Source organism: Triticum dicoccoides, chromosome 5A (assembly GCF_002162155.2).
Source record: "Triticum dicoccoides isolate Atlit2015 ecotype Zavitan chromosome 5A, WEW_v2.0, whole genome shotgun sequence".
Classification (NCBI taxonomy): domain Eukaryota; kingdom Viridiplantae; phylum Streptophyta; class Magnoliopsida; order Poales; family Poaceae; genus Triticum; species Triticum dicoccoides.
Window position 1 is genome coordinate 554154455 of NC_041388.1, and position 12914 is coordinate 554167368.

At 42.8% G+C, this 12914-nt stretch overlaps 1 protein-coding gene and 1 long non-coding RNA gene across 6 annotated transcripts; both read right to left on the reverse strand.

The window, feature by feature from the left end:
• Positions 1-1761: 1761 nt before the first annotated feature.
• On the reverse strand, positions 1762-5385 carry LOC119302761. Of its 3 annotated transcripts, XM_037579812.1 has the most exons (5): positions 4917-5385; positions 4639-4705; positions 4068-4205; positions 3452-3664; positions 1762-3368 (listed from the first exon to the last, which is right to left on the reverse strand). In XM_037579812.1, exons 1-4 carry the CDS (start codon positions 4994-4996, stop codon positions 3569-3571), a joined length of 381 nt encoding a protein of 126 aa, XP_037435709.1. In that variant the 5' UTR covers positions 4997-5385; the 3' UTR covers positions 1762-3368; positions 3452-3568. The 3 variants fall into 3 exon arrangements, with proteins under 3 accessions (XP_037435709.1, XP_037435710.1, XP_037435711.1); XM_037579813.1 differs by lacking the exon at positions 1762-3368 and having other exon boundaries at positions 3457-3683; XM_037579814.1 differs by lacking the exon at positions 1762-3368 and having other exon boundaries at positions 3457-3858.
• Positions 5386-6675: 1290 nt separating this feature from the next.
• Positions 6676-12147, reverse strand: LOC119302762. Of its 3 annotated transcripts, none has more exons than XR_005147730.1 (7): positions 11763-12147; positions 10871-10962; positions 10047-10140; positions 9819-9869; positions 9697-9755; positions 9243-9309; positions 6676-9026 (listed from the first exon to the last, which is right to left on the reverse strand). It is a non-coding gene; the product is annotated as an uncharacterized LOC119302762 (long non-coding RNA). The 3 variants fall into 3 exon arrangements; XR_005147732.1 differs by having other exon boundaries at positions 9819-9879; XR_005147729.1 differs by having other exon boundaries at positions 10047-10962.
• Positions 12148-12914: the final 767 nt, after the last annotated feature.

Consider the following 12914-nt stretch of genomic DNA (forward strand, 5'->3'; position numbering starts at 1 on the left):
TTGGGTTTCCTTGTTGCTTTGCTCCCCTGGACTGGGTGGATTCCTTAGAAAGATTAATCTATAAGATTTAGTTTAGTAAAAGGGTAGCACTATTTTGCCTTGGTCATAGGCCCTTGGTCCATATGATTTTAAAAATGCATAAAAATGAATTATTTAAAAGTGTGACTGAAAGCTAACATTAATTGGGCATGCATGCAAGGTATATAACTTATTCACGAATAGCGCAAACCATAAGGGCTAAATTGTAAAATGACCAAAGAGATAAGGATATCCCGTCACGCTCTGGGCATCTCTTCTCATACACACAAAGACATCGGCAGCTCAATAGTGTGAGTTGCACAGGTGGCAGGAGGGGACGCCGCACCTCGGCACGTCGTGGAGGGTTGCTGCCGTGTGTCACTGCACTGCGCCTCACTAGGGCATGCGGTAGCCACGCCGCGCACTGTCGCAACAAAATGTGAGCTCTCCGACACCCACCGCACGCGGTCGACCTGCGAACCACCTACACCGCCGCGACGCGCTGCGTGACCCCCTCCATTGTCTCGTGCTCGCTGTCGTAGTGTCGTGTGCGCTCCGTGCCGGCCGTTGCCATGGCCGTGGAGTGGGGCAAGATCCGTGGAGGCGCGCATGGGGCGAGCATATCAACCCACACTCATTAGTTCTGGCTGGGCGTCATTTGGACTGGGCGGTAGTAGTTTTGATAGTTTGGTTCATACATTATCTTTTCCTTTCCTTTTGGATGTTTGCAAATTCCAACCCACAATGGAGGGAAATGCTCAATTTGGTAATAATCACAATTCGGTGTTGAATAATCACAATGTGTTTTATCTTCAACTTCTTATGGTTGTGGGCACCCTGGCTTCCTACCCGCTGTAAAACTCTTGGTTCATTGATGAAATGGAACGGGGTGCTGTAGTCCATGAAGCTCCTATATTTCGAGAAATAAAATCTTACGGTTATATTGTAAATTGGTGCTAGCACGCCAGGCAAGTGGTGGATCACTGATCCCTGCATGTAGTACCAGTTTAGATATAGTAAATGCTGGTTAAATTAACTCATGATCAACTGCTAAAACCTACCACTATAAATTAAGGCGAAAGGCCCCTTGAATTGTATGCCTCGCTCACATAATAAATCCTTTTGCGCAGGGAGTTCTAGCGACGCATTATACAGGGAGCTATGGCATGCTTGAGCTAGGCCATGGATCACAGTGCCTTGCAAAGGTGAAAGGCTTTACTACTTTCTGCATGGTTATATGGAACAGGTATGCCTTACAGCATTGGTGTTTGCTCTTCTTGATGCCCCATGACTAATGAATGAATTTTGCTACTCAACAGAAACATTAGCTATCTGTGTTATGGGACATGCTTGCTTCTTGTGTTAAAATGACAATGACTTTGTTTATGTGGAATAATCATCCAGGTATTTACAACCTGTTAGGGTCCTTGTGTGTGCGCTGCTTGTGCTTCTCTAGTATGGCCATCTATTAGTTGACAAATGAGTATCCATGAGAGGGTACCACTTTACATGCAGTGCTTCCAGCCTTGTAGGCCTCACCAGAAGTCCCTTCGCCAAGCTTCACTGTGATGACTATCTCACAAACATCTTTCTTAACTACTCCCTCCGTTCCAAATTACTCGTCGCAGTAATGGATGTATCTAGAACTAAAATACATCTAGATACATCCATACCTGCGACAAGTAATTCGGAACGGAGGGAGTACTAAAAGCAACAGTTAAGGTAAATAAACTCATTTTCACATGTCATGAGAAACTGATTTCTTCAAGTTGCCCAAAAAACAGAGTACTAATACACAGAGAGACTGTACAATTGTTCAGGCTACTTTACAAATTAATTATGGAACAGGCTAAACATATCAGGATATACACCAGTTGACTGTGAAGAAAAGAAATCATCACCTACTAATACTCTACTAAATGAACTACATCCATTCACATCTCTAGTATTGTATACTATACATGCCAGAGAATGACTAAGAGTATTTGTTCTTCTCTGGAAGCTGTCAAGAAATACAGTTAGTAGAAAAGTTAGAAGGATTTTGAGCTCTAAACTCCAGTTATCAATACACTTGACTGTCTACCGATCTCCAACCGGTTAATTTATGAATCATCAAATTTACCTATAAGTGGGCAATTGTATGTAAGATGTGACTTGCCTGGATGCATTTCATTGATAAATATGTAAATAAATGTTAGGACTTGCTTACATACCTGGATATTTATATTCATATACAGAGACAATATATCTTCAACTCACATGTAGGACAAGAATGTATAGTCACAAACTCACAATTCCATGGCAGCAAAAATCTTCAATAATCTGTGAACTCCATAAAACAATGATATCTCGTTTTGCTGATATATTGACATATAGAGTCAGCAGATGTGGTTGATAGGGGAGGAGAAACAACCATCAATTGTGCTAATGTCACCTCTCCATAGTACCATATGTCCAAAGGCACTCAAGTAAAAAATTATAACACAAAAACGACAAACCTCACTGGGAGTTTGGAGCCCATCCATCTGATTTAGATGATCTGGGAAAGAGCATTGATTTTACCCTCTTGTGGATTTAAAATACAATTAGAAAAGTTCAGTTAACTGCTGAATAGGTGCTTTAAGCTCATCCAACTTCCTTAGTATTTTTTTGAACTGACAACTTCCTTAGTTTTGAAATGAACAAATCCCTCTCATAACATAATTCAATACATCAATTTATTACCAATTCGTTTTTCTGGTACGCAATAGTTAAAAAATAGGAACTGCTAGTACATCATGCATATACACAGTATATCAGAAAACATGGATAGAGTTCTTTTGTTATTAAAATGCTCCCTCTTGTGAGTTTAATAGCAGTTAAAGATAAAATCCTGGGTCGCTAGAGTTCTTTTGTTAATAGCAGTTTTGGTAGAAAATGCAAGCTTCAGCTAGCACCAAGTCATAAACTTACAGTAGATACTTCCTAGAAGAAGTAGGTTATTAGTCCGTCGTGGATTTTTCTCATAAACAATGTTACCATGCTCTGAAGCCTCTCTGCAGCTACAGTCGCTCCTTCAGCTGTAGGCATGGAAATTGTAGCCCGAACAAACACACTCTAAGTAATACTAAGTAATTGGTTAGGATAAATAACCAAGAGATATGGAAACTCATATGCATATTTTATTTGATAGTAGTTCTTTATCTAAGATACCTAATTCCATGTAACAAAGATGCCTATAGACGGCCAAAGAAAATGAATCACCAGAGCTTACCTCTCAAACTATGGCACATCTCAAAGCAGATAAACCTGCCTAGGAGACTTCGACCACCGCAACGCCTCTGCTTACATCCAACAGCGGCAAGCAAGACCTGCAAAGGTGAGCCTGCACATCAACACATGCTCAAAGAAGCGAGGACATAGCAGATCGAGGAAGGGGAAAGGGAAATCTTGCCTTGACCAACCGCGCGATCCCATCCACGCCGTCCACACACCTCAACCCGTCCTGCTGCCCCTCATGTGGGCCGCTGCCGCCTCAGGTTGATGATGTTGCAGAGTGTCTTCCTCCTTGTCAAGGTAGCGCCACCGCCGACACATTCCTGGTCTGTGCCATCGCCGTCTGTGGTGAATCGATCGGGCGGTCAAAAACGTCGGGCGCGAGCGATGCCTTCACATATGCAGGTGGTCTAAATAAGGCGCGTACATAAACAAAATTGTAAACGTCAAAAAATTCATTTTTTTCATTGATGCATGTTAATTCTGAAGGGCATAAAAAGGTAAAACTATAAAATATAAGCACCGTCACCATCAGATAGCTTAATTCATAAATCCTGGCACCTCCACCAAGCAGCAATTTCACATCTTCAATACAAAAAAAAGAATGTTTATTTGAAATGATTGACATGTGGTTGATGATTATTTAAATCAGAGTTTGCTCTGTCGTCCATCAACATAAACAGTGAAAAAAATAGAACAAAACACCTTTTTATGTAGAAGAGGCGAGCAGACTATTGAAAAAGATGGCATATATTTCTGCATATTACTGAATCTGAAGCGGAGTACTGGCTGACCTTGCAAAGACTCATTTTCTCGAGGGAGTTAACCCATACATATATAGAGGTGAGTAGAGAGTGGCTGTACTTGTCACTGGCTTCCACGCAGCCGCACCATAAACACGAAGCTGAGAGACCATAAACACGAAGCTGAGGCTGCTTTCAAAGATTACACAGGTTACTCTCCAGGAAGAAATATATAATTCATAGAATTATATTGACATAGCAAAATCTTTTGATCTCCATGATTCCACTAAGATTGGTTTGCCTGGGCTGGGGACCCATTCAGAACTATAGGATAGCAAAATCAACAAAGCAAACAAACTGCAAGACGATGAGAAATTTTGGGGCAATGCAAGACCAGGAGGAGGGAACCTGTGATAGCGACCCATTCAGAACTATAGGATAGCAAAATCAACAAAGCAAACAAACTGCAAGACGATGAGAAATTTTGGGGCAATGCAAGACCAGGAGGAGGGAACCTGTGATAGCGACCCATTCAGAACTATAGGATAGCAAAATCAACAAAGCAAACAAACTGCAAGACGATGAGAAATTTTGGGGCAATGCAAGACCAGGAGGAGGGAACCTGTGATAGCACGGTGGATTCAGTTGGGGTGATGAATCCTGAGCTCTCCATCGCCAAAGAGTCCATCCTATGAAATTACTCTCAGTTAGATCAACATAGTAAGGGATTCCAAGCCTGTGCAAAATTTCTAATCCCTCACATGCTTCTGTAGATAAGCTATTCTACAATCGACTATTGGATCGAAAGGTTCCACAGCTTTTTACATACTTGGAAGGAAGGGGAAACCACAAGCGCTAGCAGCCTCAAGCAGAGGTGTGCCCGGGTGAGAGGGGGCGTACCAGGAGGTGGATGCCTCGTAGGCAAGGCGGAAGTAGTCGGAGGAAACAGTCGTAGGTGCAGGCGCCGCGCCGGTGTCCATGGCGACGCTGCACACCAACAGTTCGAGCGGCTAGGGTTAGCCGCTGATGATGTTGGAGGACCTGCAGGTCGAATTAGATTAGTAGAGATGGTAGGGCAACGATAGGAGAGCACGGGAAGATGCTAGATGGCCGCCGGAATCGTCGGAGTTGGCTGAAATCGCCCGGCGGCTGCGCCCCTTCTCCAGATCGAGGCCACACTCCGGACCTCTCCTCTTCCAGATCGAGGCCATGCTCCTGGCGCCCTCAGGAAGAGAGGAATAGCAGGTGAGGCGGGGAGGCGGAGCAGCTCTTCTCCGGCGGCTGCCGGGCGGGGAGGCGGAGCTGCGAGCGGCGGCGGCGGAAGGGAGAGACGGAGACGAGAGGAGTGGCTGCGTGCGATGGAAGGGGATTGGGGTAGGTTATTTTACCCAGACCACGATCAGCGAGCACGGGACGCACACCTCTCGTACCGAAAAACACAAAAAACTCACTTCAGTTGCATGACCCCACAGTTAACGAGGCCCACTCATCATCCTCTCTAGACATGGCCAGGAACGTGAGAAAAAGTCGACGGTTGACCAGCCGCCAGCAGCCAAAAAAACATTGTGATGAATCCATCGGGCGGTCAAGAATGCTGGGCGCGCGTGAGGCCTCCAGAATGGCGGGTACTCTAGGAGGCTTTATATGTTAGATTAGACAAGTCCACAATCAAGCTCTGCTCATTAAATTCATTCATAAATTCTTCAACAGAGTTGATATCCCCTGGGTTAACATAATCTGGGAAACTCATTACCAGTACAAACTGCCAGGTGCTTAAACATCTTGATACATTTAAGCATCATGCAGTATGCAAACCAGGCCTAGGTAACACAGTGTTATTTTGGAGTGACAAGTGGCAAGAGCTTCCTCTTCAGCTCAAATACCCAGAGCTGCACTCCGTTTGCTATCAAACAGAATATTTCATTGCAGGATGTTCTCGAGACTACTGATATTAGCCACTTATTCCACAGACCAATGTCTCAAGAAGCATTTGTTCAATTTAATGATCTGCAAGAGCTGCTCAACAACAGAGAGGTTTCAACGGGAAAGGACATCTGGTCCTACACTTTGTCAGCACCAAAATACTCCTCCATTAAGATGTACAAAGCCATCCAAGGGAATCAGTCGGCTCATAACACTTTCAAACTACTGTGAAAAACATCATGCCGACTAAGACATAAGATCTTCTTCTGGCTTCTTTTACATACCAGGAATTTGCTTCAAAGAAAAAGTATGTACCTAGAAGACTATAATTGTGCCCTATGCTATGAGCACACAGAAGAGACGAGTGTGCATCTATTCTGGGACTGTCCATTTGCTCTCATGTGTTGGCACTCCATTGTTCCCAACAAGCACCGACGGATGTCCACGTATGATGAGATTCACCTATGCCTGACAGCACTTGACCCAGATTTTGCTATGGACTTGATTGTAATGGGATGCTGGAGTCTTTGGATGAGCAGAAATGACAAGATCTTCAGAAGAGCTACACCAACGATTGATACTTGGAAATTCTATTTAAAGGAAGGCATGGCGGAAGTAGAGCTAAGAGCTAAAGCAGACAAGGCAGTCAAGATTCACACCTCGATTCAGAATAACCTTTAAATCTTTATGATGCTCCATAAAACAGGCATTGGTTAATCTTTTCTTGTTTGCCTTCTTAGGCTTTTGTATGTGTACATATTTAATTAATGAAAAATTACGGTGGAACAATTGTTCTACGGTCTTGGCTTAAAAAAACAGACTCCGGACCTAACACTTACTAAAACAGACTCAAGGCCCATCGAGGCAAAAGCTGACAATGCTATGTTGAGAGAGGGATCCATCCCTCCCTCTCCCCACACAACATTATGTCCAAATAGGCTATTCTCCAGCACCAAGCAGCACCAGAGAAACCCAAAATACTTGTGGAACTAAAGTTTTCCCGCCCTCACTAGAACTTTTCCATATACTAGATGACCAGTTGCGCCAATGGCGCAAAGGCCAAGAGTAAGCCATGTATTGAAAGAGTGTACATTAATATTATTCGGGCACATATCTTGAGCTCCTTGTGGTTCTTGCTCTGTTTCCACTTGAGCAATCCCTCTCTGCCTCCCAAATCTTCACTGATGCCTGCAAAATGTATGCACATGGGACTGCATTAAGATAGCCAAATGAACAAATAGTCCGACGAAGTCATTCACTATAACCAACAATTGTCTTCCTAAACCACAACTTGAAATACTCTAGATAGCCTCGTTTCAAAAGAAAAACTGAGCAACAATCGGATGGCAGAGACGCCAAAATAGCTCAAATGATGCAGCCATTTGCCAATTTCCAAGCATTATTATGTCGCATACTTGTACGGTTGTACTTTCCAAAGCAGTTAGAAAACCAATTTTTTTCCTTCATCATGCAAGTACCGAGAAGATACTTCCTTGATGAGTGACCTTACTAATGTACCGAAAAATCAAAACAAAATGTTAATTTCAAGAGGGGAAGCAGACACAAGTAACTTTCAGATAGTGGTGTCATTTAATTTATATACTCGAAGATGTTGTATCAATAACTATATACAATTCTTATTCCATTCACACATATTTCTTTGGACCCACATTACAATTCAAGCATATTTTTCATTCTTGCCTCCCGAGTATGGTATTGTAAAGGGGAATAGAGAGACAGGTTCCAAGGAAAAAGTAATAGAGCTATAGGAAATAAAATAACTCGTCTAGGTATGACTATGGACTCGGGCAGTGCAGCTCCCTTGGTCTTGGAAGGTGAAGCAAAGAATTTGCGACGAGCGCTCTTAGGGCATAGTGAGTTGCTGCATTTAAATATAAAAGTATATCAGGTGCTGGCAAAACAACAGATTGTGCAAAATGTAGCAGAGGACAAAGGCAGGCTTGGTACCTAGGTGTTTTAGGCGAAGCGCTTGTCCCTTTCCTTTCATAAAGGTCAAAAATTAAAAAGGAAAATAGAGAAGAACTCAACCGAGCAGAGCAAGCGAAACAATGGGTACATCTATTATACATGCAGGACCATAGAACTATTGTTGTCCCCAAACTAAAGAAAATATGAAAGAAACTATACCAGCATGAAGCAATGTTGCTAGGCCCCTCACAAGCAACAACTGTAGTACTAATTAATAGGCTATGGATACAAAGAAGCTGGAAACAAGAACGGATAAAAATCTGAGACGGGAGACAGGAAAAGAACATGAAAACTTGCCCTTGCGAAATCTTTTTCTAGCTCTTTAACGCTTGATAACACCACACGAGTCTGTATCATTGGTGCCACGTGCCTCAATATCGTCCTGAACTTGATGTAATAGAATTATCGAATGAGCACAATGAATCAGCCTACCAGAGAATTAGAGCATATGATGGCATTAATATTCTGCAAGTAATTTTTTGAAAAACAATGGCAAGCTTTGAATAACCCCGAACAGAGGATGGAAACTTTGTTCCTTGAGGTAGGATCAAAGACCACCATATAACTAAGACCATTAGTTTATGACTGAATTATGAAGATAAGAAACATGCTTGTCCTTATTATAATTTTCATTTTCTTAAGAAGCTTAATTTCAAAACATGCGCACTTGCCAGAAAACACAGAAAATAATAACCGTAAACCAGTCACAGTACAATTAAAACCATGATAACCTTTAGTATATATAGCAAACTTAGAAGGTCAATTAGATTTTGGACATAAAATGGGCAAGAGCCCATATTAGAGGCTACCTAATTAAACTCCTAGAGATTGTATAGAAAAATTGAACTCCTCACTACCCATATTAGAGGCCACCTGCAGTCCGTCCTAGGTAAAGCATGTTGTGTGGCAGCCCGTGCTGCTCCTGTCAAGAGCAGGCATGAATGGAGAGACAACGCACAACAGCGACGCAAACTCAGGCGGGAGATAGCAATAGGGAGGGACTCTGAAAACAGAGAGATAAATATGGCGGCAATCTGCTCGCGATCCGGAATCACGCCGCGCAGTGGCATCCGGTCCAGATCTTGGGGAGGCGTTGTCCTGCGGGAAGACAAGAATAGGCAGCCGGCCGATCACCAGATATTACGTACTATGATTTGCTTTAACAAGGGGACAAATAGTTTAATTAGTGATCAACTAACAAGAATCTAAACAATCTATGGCATTCATCTCCTAAGACACATCCAACAGTTGTGAAGAAGTAGTTACATCAGGGCGAGGATAGGAACAAGGACTGGGAGAGGATGAGGAACATACCTAGTACAAATCCAATCTCACTTCCTTCTTTCTCATTGTTAATTACCAGCATTGCCATCAGGAACATCTACAAAATATGTGTTCTCAATTCCTGGATATCCCATGAGAAATAGCAGCAATAAAAAAGGATGAAACTGGACTTAAATAGATTGTTTAGTGTCGTAAAAATTCAAAGAGTATGTCAACAGAAGAACAGTACACCAGGTAACGAACTACCATTAAAAGAACCAGTTGTTGTACAAGATATAATCAATTAGGGTGTAAAAACATTATCGTGAACCTGCACCAAATCCAGAAACTAAAGAAGAAGACATATGTAACACATGAAGAATGTAATCTTCTGGCAATAACTACTCTCTGGCACACCAAAATAACATAGCCTGCTGCAGAACAAATAAACATGACTACGGAGAGAGAGAGAGAGAGAGAGAGAGAGAGAGAGAGAGAGAGAGACCATATTTTCTTCACCAAGCACTTCCTCAAGATTCATCCCCTTCTCCTTTTCTCTCAGACCTGCACACATGTGTTCAGAAAAACCATAAATCAAGGAGTAAAAACTGGGGAAGAAAATGAGACCTTGCTGCTCCTTGCCTCATGGCTAGCCCGCTCATCCAGAAGCACAGCTACCTGCCATGTTCTTCTCAAGATCAAAATAGTAGTAATCAAATTTCACTAATAAAACATTAAAAAACAATGGTTAATTAGTAAAGAACCAGTTTTATCTATTGCAGCGACACGAATTTCTTAGCTTGTGTACAACAACTCTTATGTGATAAGAAGTCAATTCTGCTGGGTAGTAAGTACCTCATGGAGATGGTTGGCATGGCGAAGCTGTAGGAGCCACCCATCACGACGTGGAGGCGAGACACAAAGAACATTTGCAGTAAGGTGTTTATGCCTGTGACGAACAAGAGCGTCTAAATTTCCGGGTATGTATATTGAATGGCTAAAGTTTATTCAAATATCAGGTAGGTACATCCACAATAGCACAACAAATGAAGTAGTTGAAGGTGCAGTACGATGTAGAGGGTTCATCCTTGCTTTGTGATACCAAAAGTTGCAGACATAAAATAAAATTTATCACACTGTGGGCTCTGAGTAAGATAAAGAAAAGAAAAAAGGTGAACCTGTCATCCGTGATGCTCATGAACTTTATGAGTTCCAATTAGCTTCCTGGTATTTCTATCATAATCATTTGCCAATATAGAGACATATCACTGCAGAAGGTTTCTTCTTAAAAGGAAAATTAAAGACACACTCCTTCGGTTGGAATGAGTACAAGCTAGGTATATCACTGATGCACCATAATAATTTCAAAAGCGGTGAAAAAATATGCATCCAACATAGAACATAGGTCCCTGTGTATAAGGAAAAAAAAGTAGTTTGCATATAAGGATATAATACATGAACAGACATAATTGTGTGTTTGTGTGTGTGTGCATGTGTGTGTCTCCAATAATTATTCTAGTAACATAATCTAATAATTAACATATTAACAACACTATTGCTTGAAGGGTCCAATCAGAAGCTCCCAATTATTTTAGTCTGCCGGGTAATCTCTCTTTGTTGCAATCTTCAAGCATATTTTGTAACCAACTTATTTATTGATAATGAGAAAGAAGAACTACCTGAGCAGCTGAGAGGAGGGCTTGTATACACTAAAATCCAATCTTGTCCAGTGAGGGGATATTCAGCATACATGTCCATGCCATAACTGAATCTATCAGCAAGCAAAAGTCACATTCCAATTTTGAAGTAAGCATGCAATTTCCAAGTTAAATGCTAACATACTGTATGAACCGGAGAGAATAGATCTCAAGTGATTAAATAAGCAATAGATACAAAATCTGTACTCTGAGGCTGAACTTACTTAGAAACTTAATAACTAAACTATATATGTAAGCTAGTAATCTCTCCCATAAACTATATATGAGCATGTATATAACAGCACCCATCTCACAACCCATACTTAGTCTGCTCTCACTTGCAGTGCAGCAGGGAGCTTTGATTACACACATCTATGTAGCTGTGCCGTCCCTGCGGCAGATTTGAGTCGCTAGCGCTGTTACCTGGATGTCGTCCCAGTGGATCAATCAAAGTTGCTCCCTCATGCTTTCCCGTCTAGCAGAGTGGAACCTCATGACGTCCACTGGTCTGCTAGTCAGTTGATCAAACTGAACATACGTACAGAGCTGAATGGTTCAGTTCATGGGTAGGCTCAGATTGAAAATTGGGTTCAGTAGTCCAAAACCAAAACTTTGAGATGGTTGGGTTGATATATTGTCGGTCATGGATTGGAGTGGGTTGGGTTGGTGTATTTCACTTCAGGGATGGCATATGTGTATGTATTTTGGATTGGATTTAGTTTGGGTCTTGGAGCATTCCCATTCCCAAGTTTACATTCGGATGCTACAGCCCATGGATTGGGGTTCAGTTTGAGCTGAATATGTACAGAACTGAAACGCGTATGCATGCAGATACAGAATGGGGGAAGAAGAGAAGAGGGGAGGAGTTGGTTACCTTGGGAGGAGCAACCATCCCCATCGATTCCAACGCCGTACCTCGCACACCGGCGGCCTCTTCCTTTCTCCTCCTTCCTTCCTCCTACGCATGGCCCCGTCGAACAGAAGGAAGGAGACACACGGCCGCTTGCTCGCGATTTTGAGTCCAGTCCCATGGCCGGATCGGGGCGGATGGATCTGGGCGCCCTCCCGTCCGATGGCCGGCCGCCGCCTGATCTGCTCGGTCGATCTCCCTGCCTCTCTTCTCTTGTGGTGAGGGGAGAGGGGTGGGGAAGAGAGAGGGCGGAGGCCATGAAAGGCTGGCTGCTCGCTCGCTCGTTGTTCCTCTCGCTGCTCTCGCTCACTACTCGACAGCGGAGGCGACGGCGGCAAGAGGGACGAGGGTTCCAGCGGCGGCGGCGGGACGAGGGTCGCGGGCGCGGGTCGAGGGGGAGAGAGAGGTGAGGCATGAGGAAGCGGAAACGGAGCGGCGCGAGTGCGGGAAGAGCGGCTAGGTCTTCTCCACAGAAGCGGCTCCCTTTTATACTCCGATGCTTGAAATGATAAAAATGGCCCCGGCGGGGCATCGAATTAACAAGGGGTGGCACAAGCGAGGTGGAACTATTCATAGCGATTTAAAGCCGATGTGGATGGCCTCGTCCTGCCTACGACTTTTTTGCGAGGTGGAACTATTCATTGCAAGGTGGAACTATTCATAGCGATTTAAAGCAGACGTGGATAGCCTCGTCCTGCCTACGACTTTTTGAGAGTTTATATGTTCAATGATCAATATGTAATGGATGGATACAATGCTTGTATATATAACCCATATAGTGAGGGCATCTCTCGGCATAATTTTTGCAGATGTTGGAATTTCTAGTTGTTTTCATCTAATAAGAATAATAAAAGAGATTATGTCCCTAAAAAGGAATGCAAGTTAAAATTCTGCCAAAAAAGTCTCATGTAGATAGACTAGGAAAGTCAAGGCTAGTGTACCTCTCACATGTCGATGAAATCCTTTTTTCATGATAACTTGACAAAATACAAAAATGGGAGAACTCAAATGCAGAAAATGCACTGACCATCACTATAACTACGACAGAGTAAGGCATAGCATTATATTGTTATTCTAGTACCCCAAATGTATATTCCTATAACTACTAACATATCC